The 18,874-nt window shown below is 38.9% G+C and overlaps 1 protein-coding gene across 2 annotated transcripts in view; it reads left to right on the top strand.

Moving 5' to 3' along the window:
- LOC119916292 (corticotropin-releasing factor receptor 1-like) overlaps positions 1-18,874 on the top strand; it is a 59,728-nt gene that overhangs the window by 17,624 nt on the left and 23,230 nt on the right. For both annotated transcript variants that reach the window (XM_038736259.1, XM_038736258.1), the window contains exon 5: positions 14,341-14,426. In XM_038736259.1, the coding sequence (XP_038592187.1) occupies positions 14,341-14,426 (86 nt within the window). The remainder of the gene's footprint in view (positions 1-14,340; positions 14,427-18,874) is intronic.

Raw genomic sequence — 18,874 nt, 5'->3', positions numbered from 1 at the left:
ATAACTTTACAACAGTGTCCACTGGTGGAAGAAGCACTCAGATCCTTTCCTTAAGAAAAACTAAGTATTTCAGCCTGTTTTTTAATGCAAGTAAACCTGTTTAAAGTATATCAGGCCTGACGCTGCAATACAGTAAATAAAAAAGGCAACCTGATTTCAGATTATTGATTAGTTGATTGACAGAAAATTAATTGGACACCATTTTTATCATTTAAGTTGTTTTTTATGTAAAAACATTTCATGGTTCCAGCTTCACAATGATTGGCTGCTTTTCCTTTGAATAATTTTAACAGTCACAGGGGACATTTTTCTGCTCTGAGTACTTTTACTATTAATACTTCATGTACATTTTCCTGATTTTACTTATATACTTTTAATGAAGAAACATTTTGAATACAGAACTTTACCCAACTAACAGAGACGCAGCCAATGAAAAATAGCATTCTGCACCTGGTCAACCCAATGAAACTTGTTTGGTTTCACCTCATTTGAACATGAAGAGACGACAGTAGGATTCTCTGAGTATTTCAGGTACTCTATATTCCTTTATTTATAATATTTCTCCCATGAATTCAGTGTAACATCTGACGCTACTACAACTTCTACCACTGCTGCTAATACCAATACTACGATTACTACCTCTACTACTATCATTCATACTAATACTACTACTACCGCTTCTACTGCTATTACTACTACCACTGCGAATAATAATATTGCTAATAATAATGATTTAAAACATTTTACATTACAGGATGGGATTTTGATTTGATTCTAAAACATAAAAATTTAGACACATAATCAGACATTTCACAGAAAATAAACGTGAAAATATTAATTTCACATGAGCTTTTTTAATACCAACAATTAGAAGAATAAGAACATAATCAATGCATAAAGCAAATGAAAGTTATATATCTTATCTATATCCCAAATGTAAAGAGAATAAATGACGATAACAAACCGCAGCTATATCCTCAGAAAAACAGGATTTCAGCGCTAATCTCAGTAAAATAACAAGCCAGAAGAAGTAGTAGTAGTAGTAGTAGTAGTAGTAGTAGTACTATTAGGACAAAAATAATTGGCTTTAGGTGGAGACAAGGGCAGAGAGAATGCTCTGAGTGTACCTGCTGTCCTCTGATCCAGAGGGAGATTACTGCAGAGTGCAGAAGTCAGCTTCCCTGTTTGTCTGAGTTGTTGTTGCAGAAAGAAGCTAAAGGTCTGGGATGTATTTCAGTTGCAGCTCCAAAGCCAAAGACAAATCCACGAAAAGATTTACAGTCAAGTAAACGGAGCTAAATTAGATTCTGAAACTTGCTGCAGAGAGGAACGAGAGTGATGTGAATTCTTGTCTCTGCTCCAGAAAACATGAAGGTTCATGGACTGGACACAGAACCCAGAAATATTAAATGTGATAAGAAACAAACCTGCCCACATCTTGACCCACTTACATGAGACATAAAATCCACAAAACTTTATTCGCAGTGGGCAGGTTACAAAAGGAGAAACCAGTGGTGGCGCAAGTATTCAGAGCTACTACTTCAACTCTTAGATTCAGTACATACTGTTAGTAAAGTGCATCTGTGGCAGTGGAGGTTGCCTTTACTTTAGTAGAAGTACTAATACCACACTGTATTACTGTAAATGTACTCTGTTACAAGTAGTAGTCCTGCATTGAAAAATGGTACTTAAGTTAAAGTATATAAGTATTATTAGGAAAATGTATAAAACGTAAAAGTACTTGTTGCAGTAAAATGTCCCTTGTGACTGTACTATTATAAATTCTATCATTAGATAATTATTCCTCATGTAGCAGAATTTTACTGCTCTAGTTGTTGAGCTGGGACTTACTATTATTTTTTTCATTATATCAGATTATTTTCATTCTGGGTTGACCTGCTGATTATTTTCTCCATTAATCACTTGATTGTCTGGTTTGTAAAAATTGTGAAAACAGTTACCCAGAGCCCGCAGTGACACCAAAAGCAGCAAATGTTCACATTTGAGAAACTGGAACCATCAAATGTTTGGCTTTTTTAAAACGGTGCTTACCTGTCGCAACACCACAACACCTCCAGCGACCCACATATAGGATTTATGGGTTGATACTTTAATAATAAATTACAGAGGGTATCGTTACAGTTACCATCTCGCAATCTCTCGCTAAACTAATTAAAAAGTGCGGGTTTGTTCAGGACACGCCGTCTGGCAATGATGATGCAGTGAATAGTGATAATTCTCTCTGACCTGACTGAGTAGTCTGCAGTGTTTTCACATCACCTTTTGGTTTCGCCTCCGTTCGCCTCCGTTCGCTAGGAACCTTGACAGAGTTGATACCAAAAAAACCTTTGCCAGGTACTAGGTACTAAGTACCAGATTTGCCCTGTGGAAAACCAACAAATGCGAGCAGGGTCAAGGCGGGTATAGCTGATACCATCCGGTGGAAAAGGGACTTTAGTTACATCCCATCACTGCAGCTACAAGCCGAGTGTTCATGGTCTCTATAAATAAACTGCTGCTGCTAAAAATGCCAAACAGAAGATAATCCGACATGCATTGTGTCTGAGGTCTGAACGGGTTGCTGCCCTGAATAGCTGCATGAGTTCCATGAATCAGGATCGAGGTAACAGGCTGCATTTCCAAAATTAAACTGAGACAAATCCTCAACTTAAGTTGCTAAGCCACGGAAGTGTGTTTGTTTGGTTTCCCTCAGTGCTTCTTTTTATCAGAAAAAGTCAAACGGATCATATTAAGACCAATAAATAAATCACTGAACTCCATTTTAACCCTTCAGGTCCAGCGTCCTGCCAACAAAGATGCATTTTTTTTTACATAATCAGCAATTGTTTTCTATAGGACTTTATTAAAGTCAACACATTAACAAAGAACAATGGTGGGGTGATGACGTGAAGTAGAAATTCGCTGCAACACGTACTAAATATCTAAATTACAAAATAAACATGTACGAGTGTTGGAAAGTACCAGTCCAGTCCTTTAGGTTTGGTTTAAAATAAGTACGTTACGTATGTCACGCAACGATAAGCATCTACAAAACGTTATTAAACATGTCTTCTTCTGCCAGTAGAGGTTGCAGCCTAACTAAAAATGTATATATGGGTTGTAATAAGCTGCTGCATAATCAACCTATGCGGCCGTTTTTCTGGTGAGAACAGGCTGTTTCAACACACAAAGATCAAAGTGTCAATCTCTCATCTAACTCTCTAAGCCAAGCCAATAAGAGTTTCCCCCAAAATGGCCAACTCCTCTAAATCACTTGTAAATTGAAATACATGAAATGCAGGAACAAAATTGCCAAAACAAAATCTCAAACAGTTTTTTGTTATGTTAAGAAGAAAATGTGGTCTACCAGTGTGTATAGTTATAACACATGCAAAACTATCAGAACATTTCAGAAAAAGCTGACATAGTTATTCTGCCTCATTTCAACTCGGGAGAAGAAAGTAATTGGAAAATAAAATCTAATGAGTGGAAAAAATTCAGGTCTGAAGATCAAAAAAAGTCAAAACACACTTGAGCTAACCGTCTTGATGAGACACGGAGCTTTGAAAGAAGCCTAATTGAAGTGATCAACACATGCTAATCTTTGCAAGACCCTCGATATGTTTGATGCTCTCCCAGATGATTACAGCATGTTGTCAAACATATGCAGGGAGGGGATGACAGACATCCAGGGGGCGTTGTCCAGACCGCTCAGCCACTGATTCGTGACAGCTGCCCGTGGCGCTGCACGCCCTCCTCTGGGTTCGTGACTCAGCCTGGCAGAGCTATCTTTGTTGTTGCATGTCTTGCCCCAACCCGGAAACCCCTTCACCATTTGTTGCCAGGTTTGACTTTCCCTTAATGGCCCCCAGAGGGATTTTCTTATGTGTTTGTGTGCATGTGTGTCTGCCTGAAAGTGTGGGAGCATCCGAGTGTGTGAACGCACTTTGTTTATGTGGATGGCCACTTCACTGACTTGCTGTGAGATGTCGGGTCTTGCGCCAGTCAAAGTGGATAAAGGCTGAATGGGGGGGGGGGGGGTATAGTTTTATTTAGAGGAGTGCTCGCGGTCAGTGGGGTGGCAAAGCCCCTCACCCGGCTCAACCTTCTTCTCACTCAGAAGGAATGCAATGCATCTTTTTGTTGAATGAGCTGGAGCACGGCGGAGCATTCGTTGAATCTTAATTCATGAGTGCATGTGGGCGCGTAACATCAAAGATAGAAAAGACAAAAGGGAAAGATCTAAAAGTGAGCAGCACATTTGTCAAAAAAGGTGCACGTTTTTTCTTAACAGGATCCCACAGTAAGTAAGAAAAGGAAAGTAGATTATTCCCCTCTGTTTGGACCTCGTTCTGAAACAGACTGTACAGTCCTCCGCAAACCCTCGAGGTGTCTCATTCTGCAGAGCCAAACAGAAGTGAGCCAGAATACACACCCAGCGTGAAAACTGGCATCTATTCCCTTCAGTAGAGACTGCCTGAAATTTCTCCAGAGTTGCTCCAGTTTGGAAGAATTTAACAAGTTTTTCTCTGAATGAAAATGAGGTGACGGAAAACTTTTCCATGATGAGCAGGGTTTCAGAACACCGGTACCACGGCTCACCTGAATGCTGACGATTATTTTGGTGTGGAAGTGTTGGGAGATGTGGAAAGTTGCAGTAATAAAGCTGATGTCTGGTTCATGTCAGAAAGAGTCTTTCTTTGGGATTTATGAGTTGTTAGTGAATTGATTTGTTTGTGAAAAGAATAAGAGTTGCGCAAGAATTAATCTCTTTTTACCTCTGGTGGAGGAAGCATTGTATAAGCATGTTACTTATAAAGTATGTGAGTATAATGAGGAAAATATATTTAAAGTATTAAAAGTAAAATGTCCCCTGTGACTGTGGTACTATTCTATCATTATGCCTCATGGCTTCATGTAAAAGCAAGATTTTACTGCTGTAGTTGTTGAGGTGGAGAAATATTTTGTATTGTTCTACCACTAATGATTATTTACATTATAGATTGATCTGCTGATTATTTTCTCCATTAATCAATTGATTGTTTGGTTTGTAAATGTTGTGAAAATAGTGAGAAATGCCGTCACAGTTACCCAGAGCCCAAAGTGACACCTTCACAATGCTTATCTCAAAGAGGCTTCTTCAGTTCTGACTGACTGGTATTTAACCTCTGTGGGGTCGCTGTCACGATGATTGATACCTCTTGGACCTTTGTGAAAACAACAACAAGATCCAGGAAGAACGTCAACACTTCGGGTGATGAGAAAGAAGAGTGAAAGTAACAACATTGTTATTCCATACGTGTCTGAGTATCACAGACACTTTGGAGGATTTTAAACAAACACCACGTCCCTGTGTTTTTAAACCCAAGAACACGCTAAGACAGACACTGGTCCACCTGAGAGACCGCATACCCAAACACAAGAAAAGCATATGCTGTCCAATGCGGTGAGGAGCGCACAGACCTGTATATTGGGGAAACTAAACAACCACTGCACAAGAACATGGCTCATCACAGAAGGGCCATCCTCAGGTCAAGAATCAGCCATTTACCTACATCTGAAGCATAAGGGACACTCGTTTGAGGACCACCAGGTGCACATTTCAGACAGAGAGGATGGATGGTTTGAAAGAGGTCTCAAGGAAGCGTAATGGAGAGACCATCACTTAATATGGGAGGAGATTTGCGACACCACTTCTCCCCCACTTACAATCATGTCCTTTCATCCCTTCCCAGGAAACTAAGCAAATGCTCACATTAGGTGACATTGATGGTCGTTAAGATTTGACCTCAGGTGTCTCCAACAACTATAACGACATAGCTACAACAGCCAGGACCACTTATGACCCAGCGGTATCGATCATCTTGAAAGTGACCCCACAGAGGTTAAATAGCTCAGTTTTCCTACCAGTCAGAGGCCAAGTGTCTTCAAGTGTCTTTAACTAAGTGCAGTTGCCCCTTGACTTTAACCTTCCTCGGATAACTTTGACCTGGATGAATGAGAACCTTCACAGACATCTGCGCAATTCTTGTTGTGTCCAACCAACAATCCAGACCTCAACATTATTAACAATACATTTAAATTATTTAAAAGAAAAGCAGCAAATCTTCACATCTGAGAAGCTGGAACCATCAAATGTTTGCCATTTTTAAGCGCGTATCAATAGATGGCGATTCACTTCCTGTTGTTCAACTAATCGATTGATCGTTTCAGCTTTTAGGTTCACTAGTTGTTCATTTATAGCAAAACATCATATTCTTTTTGTATGTTTTGTGTGCAAAACTCTTAATTTGAAAAGAACTAGTAACTAAAGTTGTCAGATAAATGTAGTGATATTTTTTTCTGAGATGATGAGTAGAAGTAGAAAATGGTGCAAAAAGAAAACACTCAGTACCTCAAATATGCACTGAAGGACAGGTCTTGAGTAAATATGCTTAGTTTCTTTCCACCACTGCTATTTAAATGTTACTTTAATGTACTTCTACTCTACGAAATGTCAGGGGAAATGTTCTTTCTCCCCTACCTTTATCAGCTATAGTAGTTAATAAACTAAAAATGCGAAAATGAAAAAACTCCCTTTTAATATTTTAGTCTGAACTTCAGTCCTCAAAGTTTTATTTAACCTTTTCCATAACTCTACTGCTGCAACACGACTTATTATTTCAGGTTTCAGTGAGCAGCAGTGAACGATGAGAGCAGTGCGTTTTCTTCAGTGACATTTTGCAGTGAATCAAACCTCTACACGGCTGATGTTGCTTGAAAGCTTCAGTATTTGATTCACGTTGAGCTTAACAAGTGTCTGAATCCTGTCTAGATCTTCCTGCAACACCTGCACACTGTCACCCTATGGATAGTATAGAAAATATTATAAAAAACATAAAACTTCAAACATCCAAACTGATTTACTTATGTTAACACAGAAACGTGTGAAAAATGTGCTCTGTATGTTGGATAAAATAGTACAAAAATCACATCAAATCAAATAATTGATCATAATATGACTTCATCAATCAGGACATTGAGAAGTGAAAGTGTCACATTGATAATACGGCACTTCAGGTCAGAACCTTTTACAGTGATTTCACTTGCAAAGCCTCTACAAACAATGGCTGACCTGCATAAACAAGTAAACGCATCATGTTACAGCTCAACTTGTGTTTTGTCTGTTTTGCTCTGCAGTTGTGCAATAAAACCCAGTTCATTTAGTGCAAATAATATGTTCTTTTCTTCCCTGCTGATGCTGGTTTTAATTAGATACCCGCTCAACATTCACTGGGGGGTGGGTGGGGTCCGTATTAGCTGCAGTCATTGATCCGATGTATTGAAGTGCTAAGTAAGCATGACTAAATTTGGGTCTCCATTTTTGCTCGAGTAGGGCCTCCAATTACAGCGACACTTCTGCTCTGTTATGCGCTTTTTTAGCCACAAAGAGGATCCTCTGTGGGATGATCTTCGTTACTATGCAGTGTGGTGTCATTTAGCTCCGGGCTTGGAGGGGTGCCTGTGTTCCATCCACATGTACCTAGAGCTTCTGTTTCCACAGGGAGGATTTAGCACCTGGCACAGACACAGTCACTGTTTCTAACACCCATTCAGAAACAACAATGGATGGTCACTAAGCAAAGATTAAAACTGATATGTACTGTGTGACAGCAAACAATGAAATCCACTGTGAGCTGTCTAAGATGCTGCAGAGACAAACCTGACTGCCGTTAATAATATAACTCCTGGCAAATCACCAATCTGGCAGCAGTTTCTAAATGAAATCAGCAGTTATTTTAGGAACCTTGAACCCTTGACCCAGTGAAATGGCGTTTTATTTATTTATTTTTTTTACGACGCTTTCAGTGGCTCATTCCCTGCGACCTTAGAAGACTGCAGAAGACTGTAAAGTAGCACCACTGCAGTCTACTGTACCAAAACGAAGACGCACAGCATGAATCACCGTGCATGTTATATATGAATGTTCTAGGTAGAACATGTGCAACGCTGTAACTTTTAATGAAGTGAGGGGGGGGGGGTGTTCCATGAAACTGGCGTCCATCCCAGCTTAACCACATGCACGCTGGCCTGAACACATTTTGTCTGTCATTCATTAAAGGACTAGCTTGACATTCAGGGAAATATTATTTCACAGAATTAGATCAGAAAATTGACTTCAGCCTCATGTCTGTGCATTAAAGACATGAAGCAGGGGGAAACAGCTAGCCAGGGTCTCCGTAAGTGAAAAGATACGGCAAGCAACACTGCTGCACTGCTGAATGTCACTATTTAACATGTTGCATGTCATTTGTTTAAAATGTACATTAACAATGATGTAAAACTGACATTATGTGGCATTTGACAGAGTTTTATTCTGAAACAATTTCTTAGATAACAACATCAAGTACAGCAAAAAGCTATAAACAGATTGCCAGATCAAGTAAGTGTGTTTCCATCCAGCTGTATTTTCAGTTTGCACAAAAAAACACCAGAAATTCAAAAACAAAGTCAGAACATTGCATAGAAGATTTTACGCTGTGCATATGTATTGATAAAAATGGATACAGACTTGGTGAATAAATCATGACGTACATGAAGCATGTGACTTCAACGTCCACTGGAGAGATTAAAACAAACCAGGAAAGGCTCATTGAGATTGAAAATGTATTTTCCAAGAGTGCAATGGTGTGTAAGTGCTTGGCAGTTTAAGCTACATCTCAATGCTCTATGGTAAATTGTGTCAGTAGATTTCAAACACTGAGCAGAGGCATTCATTTATAAAGTTGCTATAAAAGTGGTAATAAAAATCCTTATTCCTAAAATAAAATCCCAACTTCGACTTAAGTTTTTTGGCAAGATGCAGTGTATGCAATTTGAATGACAGGTCATCATCAATTATAAATCCAATATATGTCCAAGATTTTGGTCTCTGTACAGGCACGATGTTTCCAAACTTGGAAAGCTAACTGTGACAAGTGCTCACCAAGGAACTCGCCAAGAAATTGTGCCAGCGCTCAACTCCCCCTAAAACCACAAATTGTGTGTTTCTGCATTTCGGTTTATGTTTAGATTAGACAAACAAGGTACAATTTGTTAATTAGTGGGCTTTAGAGGTGTTGGAGTAGGTGTGTTTTTCATTTTGGACAGAGCCAGGCAAGCAGCTTTCAAATGTCAAACATTTCACATATTTTAGCCCGAAAGGGAAACAGGCTTTACATCCTGCTGGAAACCATAATCCTAACAGCAAAAATACTATACTAATATAGTACTAATACTTTTTATAAGACATACATCACCATCCTGTTGTAGTGTTTGAGCAGTCACACAGAGCTGCAGATCAGTGTGCATTTCAGCGTACGTCTATGAAAATTAAACAGTATGTTATGGAAATAAACTGAGCCAAATTCAGGTGTGATGAAGAATTTTCAGGGACTGATGAGGTCTTACACCACGCTGTTTATTGAGCCCAGCCAGGGAGATATAGTGGCAGCATACAACGTGTAAACACATGCACCAAATCTGAAGGGTAATGGTCTGTCTGGGGATATTAGTCCTTCCTAGACCCACAGAGATTCACTATAACCTACAATAAGGTTATTGTTCACCCCTCTGTACATGTGGTAAGATTCAGTTTGCCATTGGTTTAACTCAAAACATCTTGTGTGTCATTCAGGCCACATCACAACACTTTCCAGATAGACAAGAGTCTGTAATGAAACAAAAAGAAAGATAATCTCAACCTTGAGTTACCTAACAAACGGATAACATTATGCATCATTATCAAGGCAGCTGCGTTAGTCAGTCGACGAAGCAGGCAGAGAGGAGACAGAGTCTGACTTTCTCTTTTGGAGAATCCCTGTCACCCTTTGGCATATTATATATGTGTATATATATATATATATATATATATATAAAATGTGTGTATATTTAAGCTGTAAGCTTAAGCTCTTTGATTGGATGTTTCTTACTGAAATGCACCTTGGGAGTCGTAGTTGACTTGTTTTTATATATATATATATTTTTTTTATATTTACAGTATCTACAAATTATTTCAATTGTCAAAAAGTTACCACATATTTACAGCCCTGAGCCCAAAATGAAACAGGGTTTTCCTCCTGCAGCACTGTGACGATTGGAAACAACACTAACAACAATACCACTGCTACTATAATGAATTGCTGCCTGGGCATTAAATCTACCTTAATTTGCTGCAGCCATAAAACTCCTTTCACCTCTTCTCATGCAAACTGGAAGCAAACAATGCCAAAATATAAATGAGCACTGTTAAAGACACAAAGAGGATTATTACCAGGCGATTTAATTTGCTTATTACATAAAGAAACATCTTCAAAGGCATTTATTCATGTTAGAAAATGTAAGCATGTCTTTTTTTTAATTATAAATAGCTTTACAAGCCATAAATCAAACTGTGGTGCAGTGCCAGAAAGAATTGATTTCAAGGTCATACCACTTCATTTGATAGACCTCCACTGTGACGTCTCTGTATGTGCTTGTTTTTGGTTGTTTTTACACATTTGGTTTGTAAACCTTTAAACAAATGTGCACACTGCGGTTTCTAAACAAAGTGACTTTATTGCTTTGACTATAATCCATGCAAATCTTTTGAACCCAGAGGAAATTTGTCCAATCATGCAGTGTCATGTAAATTTGATTTGAATAAAAAAAAAGGAGAGAATTATGGGAGGAAATGTGCGTCTTTGGTGAGGACATTTTAGCCAGAGCACTTTAATTCAGTCAGTCACAAGTCTGATATTAGAAAATGGATTTTCTCAAGGGAAGTAAAGCAGCTTAAAATCTAATAAAGACAAAATACTGATGTTGAACTGCCGTCTGTGGATTCAAATAGAAAAATGTATTCCTAAAACTCCATTAAAAATCCAAATATTTAACAAAATTAATGAATTCTGTATCTGTTATGGTCAGTCCATTACAGAACTTTGTCCCTCTTAACTTTTCACTTTGACATAATTCTCCACAGACAGATTTTAAAGCTCTCTAGGATATTGCGTTTGGGGTTTAGGGAATATCACAAGCTAGGTAATCTTGATCGGGGATGACAGTCCCCTTACACTGTCAACATGCTATTTTTACCCAGCTCGTTGCACATTATTGCCTCTGGGCAACCCAATCCCATTTCATCTCTTACCCTCCCCAAATATTTCTCATTATTAAAACATGCATTTAGTGTTATCAGCCTCCATCTCAGGCCTTATCTGCAATGTGGACACATTTTAAAAATGTCTCTTTACCTGCTTACTCACTCTGTTTGTTTAGGGTCAGGGGATCACCAAAGTAATTAAATTCATCCTCTGGGGAACGTAAATGTCTGAACTAAATTTCACAGTAATCCATCCAATAATTGTCGAGATTTTTCAATAAAAAGAAATATACTACTACGGGAAAAGTCAGGGGATCACCAAAGTCAGCAGGATTCATTGTCTTGACATTATGTCTGTACAAAATTGCAGGGCCATCCCTCACATAGCCACGCCACCAGCATGGCTAAAAAGCATTTAGGCAGAAATGGTGCAAAATCTAGCTGTTTCTGATCTAGTGTATGTTGTTTTGGCAGTTTAGTGGGGATGGAAAATGACCTGAAAGCACTTAAAAACTAAATTTTTAATTGCTGTCTGTTTAAATTTAGCTGTGTGTGAACTCAAACTATATGTAATGCCACTTAAATCAATATTAAATCAAACAAATAATAAATACTCAAATCAATGGATGAGGCAATGAATATACGGTATAAATAAATGTAAATATCAATATATAAATGAGTCAATATAGTTAAATATTTTAGTTTGATTTCCATTTGTCAAATTCAAATGCAGTGGATTCAGACAAGCAGCAAGACCAAACGCCGAGACCAACGGTGGCATGTTTGACGACAGGGAATACAGTAGAAAAAGTGGTTTTGTTGTCCGGTTTGGCTCCTGGCACCCCTTGCATCGTGCTCTGCCTCATCTCTCTGTAATTTACGGAGTTTCCTGATTAACAGATATCTGTATTTGTTGCTAACCTAACCTCTAACTGCTGCTTTTTTTAGCTGCCATTTGCTGGTGAGCTCTATTCCAGCGCCGCTCCCATGCAACATTCCCCACACAGGGCGTCACATATAGATGCTTTGTCAACACCCTTTGGCATCAATTATTAACGCCCTGGGTACCTTTTTAAAGGTTGTTTTGTGTATGTGTAGGGCTCCGCAGTCAAGTTTGCAAGAGTAAATAGGCAACGTCTGGTAAGACTTTCAAAATAAAACTAGTGGTTAACGTTTCTTTAGGTTTAGGCACAAAAACTACTTTGTTAGGTTTAGGGAAGGATCATTTTTTGTTTAAAGTCACTACATTACTTTCGTGACTTAAATTAAGTACGTTGAGTAACGTAACTTATATTACTTATGTAATATTACTAAAAGGAATCGATGTTGAATTTTTGTTTCACACAGGAAACTAACACCGTTCTCCTGGCTGGTTATTTATAGTAGTACTTTTAGCGATGAACAATGGCGCTAAATGGCTTCCCCCAGTGGGTTGATCTATGACGCGAAGGGGTTCCATGTGCGTTGGTACCAGACGCTGAAGGATGGGATAAAGCATAGCTGTCTGACACTCTCTGAATGAGTACGGGCTGGAAAACCTCCTCCTCCCGGCGGTCCAAAGCTCCTGTCCGAGAGGTGTAAACTCTGCTAATAGGACAGCAGCAGTTAGTGGTTACTTTAGCAACAAGTAATCCATATTGATCATAGCCATTTAACCTAATGTTTTTCACGTTGATCGAACATGTTAATAATAATTAGGCCTATTTCTGTAGGTCAACTTACGACATCTATGCTTTCCTCCATTTTTCTGACACAAGAAGATCCTCATTTTTAATCCTGCTCTGATTGGTTGCTGGAGCCATGCTAAAGTAGACACTGTAGATTTTTGCTATTTGGCTAAATGCTTGGCTCTCCTGTGAGCAAAGGACAAACAAGTCTCCTAAAATAGACGCAAACGAGCACTCCGTCTTATTGATGTTGTGATTCATTATTTCTGGACAGCTTTCAAAACACTTACCTACTGCAGAGAAAACCACTGCAGCTTTAACCGTGCCAGTGATTCAAACTCCACTTTCGCCACAAGAAAATGGGTCGACTGTCACTGGAAAAGACGTGTAACGACCCGAGACAACCCACCTGGAGATCAGGGTCAGACCTGTCCATATAAATGTTTTGGTATGGGACGAGCTATCACCTCGCTGACACATAAGTGCGTGCTCTCACTGCTGATTGTCAAAATCTTGACAGAAAACCTGACCTGTAGATGAAATAATACTCCAAACCTGTTCTGAATGTTATATGTTGCATTAGTTCGGCCTCATTTCAACCTGTTAACATTATTATATAGCAGGCACCAGAACCTATTGATAATTTAATCTATGCTTATCATTAAATTAACTGAACCTCGAGCTTTGGTCTTGAACGTTTTATTCACAGGGTGTACGATCCAGCAGCCTCACCTGTGCCCTCTTTAAAACATTTCTGACATCTCTGCTTTCAACTTTAAATTGCCTCATTGGCAGTATTTCAACATCACAGTGTCCTATTTGACGATTCCATTTCCTTCATCTTAAGAAATAATAAATGGGAAATGACAAATGTGAAATTTGTTAGGGGTTTATGTCATATCTGTCCTGTGAATGCGGCAAGAAATGTGTGCTTTGATACAGCGGGCCTGCATGGAAAAATATAATTTGTCAGAGCCTTCATGCAGACCCCCTGCTATTTGGGTCTGCATTATCCAGCGATGTGCAGAAATGATATTTTTTTAAATAGAAAATAAACACCCTTATGCTGGTTCACTCTGTCTCGGCTGTTTATTTTGATTTAAAGGAGGAAACTGTGAAAATATGCCTTTTAATTGTGTCACAGCTTGCAGTAAAATTGTCATTAATTGCCCATTTATGTAAAGAACATGCTGACCTGCACCTCTAACATGTTCTGTGAGCAGCTAGACAGAATGAGGATATCGTGTGTTGGTGTTAAAACAGCGTGGGTCTAAATGTAAAGAATGATAACAATACTTAGGCAGAGGGTGGTAGACTGTCCTCACAGCGAACGTGTGAAAAATCACAGCTTGTAAGACTACCTCTAATGATATCTCTCCGTATTAGCCTCAAAAGCAGAAAAGGTCAGAGTGCCACTACGATTCGTGCAGGAATTCACATGTTGTACATTTCCAGGTATACAAGGCCAAAAAACATGACTCTACAACTCTTGAAAAATGAAAGAAATGTGCTAAAAATCAAACATTTTTACAGCAGCTTTCTATGCTTTTTCTTGTCTTTCTCTGTGTGCAGATAATGTTTATAGGAAATGTCTTGCAAATGGGACATGGGCACTGAAGGGAAACTACTCCATGTGTAAGGCCATACTTCACGAGGAGGTAAGACGTCAGTGTGTGCATGTATCCTGATTAATGAGGCTTTTCACAACTACCCTCTAAGCATGAAACATATCGGTAATCAAAAACAAGGTTGGCAGCAGAAGATGGGTGTAGCAGGTTTACTCTATGCTTATTTATAGTAAATATGGACTCAGGGTTTGGTTGCTTGGAGCCAGCAGCCTTAAAAGGACACTACAGTAAAAATAAAAATGCTAAAAATACTATGAAATGCCTGAGAGCATCACTTGAAGGAATCTGTTTCAAGGGCACAATGGATGTTCTGAATTTGCATTATACAGGCGCTGGCACTGCTGCTCTACTGTCATCTTGCTCAAAGTTGTGGGGGCTTGGCTGTTTTTTTTATGTAGGTTGGAGCCTGAAATCTGCAAATCAACCTGCAGCTATTTCACTTTTGAACGCACAAAAAATTTTAATTTGTAAATTCCTCAAAAGAGACCAAAACAGTGCTCTTTAAAGGTGCTATATCCCCCAGCGATGTGAGCAAGTTGTGAAAGCAGAGAAGAAAACGCAGGTCGGCTTTGGTTTAAAGCAACAGCATGCTGCTGTGATGGTCCTGCTGTGCTCCAGATTTTTATCCATTCACATGTTGCTGGGTTTTTTTGCATGCTCTTAGCCTCCACCTGGATGGAGTGTATTGTGATGTGCAGATGTGATGGTGATGAGCGCTTATTTTAATTAGGATTGAACGGAGGACAAAGCATTCAGACAGAACACGCTGACCTAAATCAGGCTAGACATTTGAGGTATTGTATGTAAAAATATAAAATTACATGATGGAAATATGTGTTTGTCTCGCTCCGCCTGACCATCTGCTGAAACTGAATATTGAAAAGGTGAGTTTCCACAAACACTGTCGCCAAGTGCAGGTTTCAATAAGCTCTGTCTGTGTGTTTTCTTTTTCCATTTTTAATCTACAATCTACATCTAGGATAAAGTCGGCTTTAATCTATATTTTTCTTATTGTCCACAAATCCCATAAAAAGACCAAAACCAACCATGTGTGAGTCCATCTCTAAATACTTATTGAGTCTCCACCCTCCAATCCATCCATAAAAACAGCAAATATTCATCAACATTCCTGTGACCAAAGCACCCCCATGCTTTACCGGCTGTAACTTGAGAACGGAACATCCTACTGGTAATGGGCTCTATTTCTTCGTCTTGAGCAGATTAATCGTTTGGAATACTGTCTGTGTAACTACAACGCGTTGGCCAGCAGACGACGATAAAGCTATGCTATTCCAAAGCAACACTTCTCCCCTGTAGTTTTAGGCAAACCAAAACTCAGCGAGAGCTTAGAGGGATTACACAATATCCAAAATGGCGGCCGGAATTATTTTTGTCAACAACTGAGCTGTTTTTGGACTGTTTTTGTATATGTATATTGGTGCGTTTGTTGTTATTATCCAGCTGTTATCCATTTAAGTGATATGAGTTTCACAGCTGATCAGCGCTGGAGCTGAGCTTCTTTAGAGTGGTCGGGCAGAGGTTGAGATGAGAGATATCTGGATGGCAGTGTTCACAGAGCGATTTATGTTGTGATATAAGCTCATTTAGATGCTTGGTGTGGATGAAAATGGTTGGTTTGAGATTCTAGCTCAGCTTCCTAGCTTCACAAGGTGTGTGGTATTTTTACTCTGCACAGGGCAAGTCAGGCCTTAGGCTTTATGCTAGGCTATGCTAGTTGCCTCCTGGCTCAAGCTCCTTATGTTGCTATTAAACTTTTTTTATCTTTCCCTGTTGCTTTTATGTTTTATGTAAAGCACTTTTAATTACCTTGTTAAAATGTGCTATACGAATAAACTTGCCTTGCCTTGCTTTGCCTTAATGCACAGACATGAAGAAGCAACAAAGCAAATAGGCATTTATTTCCAAAAAGATTTTCCTATAAGAGTTATCTCTGCGATGTGAGTCACAAATACCTGAATAGCAGTGTCAACCTCATCCACCCTTGTTGCCGTTTGTGAAGCCAAATCTTTGTTGTACTTTTTCTGATTGTTAATCTTAATTAATTATTGGGTTGGTTGTTTATCCAACTGAGGAAACAGATATCACTGAGCACAACACCAGATGTCTGCAGTGAAGCTATAGGACAGTGTATTGTTTCAAAACCTTTGGATAGAGAGATTTTTAGTGGGATCAAGTTGAGTTTAATGATTTCATGGGATTTGTTATCAAAACGGAAAATATAAAATATTTTTCAAAAGGATTTTGTCTAAATGGTGAAGCATGCTGACCCGTTAATTAGGTCAGCAGATGCAGTACATTTGTACTTTATAGATCTGTGAACAAGAGAAAAAAGTGCTTTGGACTAAGACCCTTCCTTTAGTGTTTCTTCTCAGAGACTCTGAGTGTACTGTCCAATTGATTTCTGGAGAAGATGGATATAGAGTGTCTGACCTTTTAAAAATGTGTGTTTGATTTTTTTTTTCTTTTGTAGCCATGAAATAAATCACCAGGTGGTAGCGGTGGTGTGATTGACAACAGGGAAAGGGGAGGGGGAGTTGAAGTAGCTTCCCTTTAAAGTTCAGCCTGTATTGAACCGAATATTCAGCGCTCCCATTGGGAAGAGAGACTGTGTGGATCAAAGGCTTATTGGAAAGTTAGTTTGAGGGGGGGGGAAAAATCCTCTTTTCCTTTTGGGACTCGCTCAAGGTTATTTTCTCAAATATACGATAAGTGTCTTTGTTGTTTCTTATGGAAGGAGAGTGAGTCAGATCTGGTTTTGTCTCACAAAATGTGATGGCCCACATTTTGTGAGACCTGCGGCTAGTGGTGGGTGGGTCTTATATTATCCTCTTGCCCACCCCCTCCTTTCAGGCTCAACTCACAGCTCTGCAATCCATCTTAAAAGCTCCCGTTTGCTTGATTTATATCCTGATGTGTCAGCCAGTCCTGCACAGTGTCTATTCAGTGACTGATTCACATGTCTGATCTACATTACCGCACACACGCTGACACGTACATTGAAAGTGTAATCATTCAATGTGTAATCACTGGATATTGTAATCATTTCAACTGTCAGACCCACCCTTGAAATGATCCCTTTTAGTATGAATCTGCTGTATAAGATGGGGGAGATGAGGGATATGTTCACTGGGACAAAACACCATAAATACACATATGCAATTCCCAGGTCAAAGGACCCATGCGATTATATTAGCTTCGGCAGAATGTTCTAATATATTTCTTTACAAGATGTGGACTGTGGTTCTGTAAGCTTGAAACAGAAAAAACAATTTGCAAGACGACAAAACCAGTTGCATCCCTTGCTTTTAGATTCAGTGCTTCTAGGACACACTGGTAGGCAGCTCTTAAAAGAAAAAAACGCACATCAGCCAGATGCAATGCACCAGAACTCAGTGTACCATGACTCCTGTACGGTGGCCCTGAAAGCTCAATGCATTGCAGACAAAACAGAAGCCAATAAAGAAAACATATTCATCGAGTTACCAACACAACACAAAAAACATTCTGATTGCGTGATTCAAATTTGAATTGATAAGCAACAAAAGGTATCCAAACTCTGTGTCTTTTGTTTGTCCAGGTAGTTGTAACACAATGTGCAACTATACAAATGGAGATAATGATGCACACTTTCAGACAGTATCTTCTTTAAGGCATTCATGGTATTGCACTCAGTTTTACATAAAAAGTGTCATAAGTGGTTGTTTAAAGACAAAAACAGAGAACATAAAAGAAAAGTTCATATCCTGCCTGCATTCTTAGCTTTTTGTACTTGAAGTGGATGTGTTGTGTTTTATAACGTTACTAAACAGTGATTATAACTCTTTATATGACAAATGTATATTTGTATGAAAACAGAACAAAGAAATTGTCTTTTTTTTACATTCAGAGACACATTGCAGGATTATTCTGTCTTCACTAGAAAAACAGCAGCACTGAATATGAGCATTTTCTTTCCCTTACTCAAGTAGTTTTAGTTGCCTAAAATAAGTGAAATGTTAAACACAGTGGTGGCAGAAAATTCCCATATGACTTGTTTTGCAACAGTCAACTGAGTCATTTGTTATAGTATGAGGACTAATTTGTCAGAAACAGTCCCACAAATATCTGTCCCTGTAAATATTAACTAAGCATCATACAGACACAGATAAACATTCATGAATTAGAAGGGAAAGAGCTGGAACTATACCATAGTCCACCATTGACTTAGAGTTAAAGATCTGAGCGGTTTCACCAAAGTAAAGTGAATCGGAAAGATGGCTTGTTTCAGGGCGGGTGCGGCAGGGATTAAACATGCCCACATTTAATCTCGGTGTAGACACTAGTAGGTTACATAAATCCACTTACAGCACAGATTACTCCTAGTAGTGTGGAGAAAATCCGATCACAATGGATGTCAGAGTCGGAGACAGTGGTCTTAGGCACCAATTCAGAGATATATAGATATATATATATATATA

The sequence above is a fragment of the Micropterus salmoides genome, unplaced genomic scaffold, assembly GCF_014851395.1.
Source record: "Micropterus salmoides isolate LMB-PRFRI ecotype aquatic unplaced genomic scaffold, ASM1485139v1 Ms_hic_scaffold_21, whole genome shotgun sequence".
NCBI classification, from domain to species: Eukaryota; Metazoa; Chordata; class Actinopteri; order Centrarchiformes; family Centrarchidae; genus Micropterus; species Micropterus salmoides.
The sequence above is the reverse complement of the archived record's forward strand: the minus strand, read 5'-3'. Positions and strand labels throughout refer to the sequence as shown.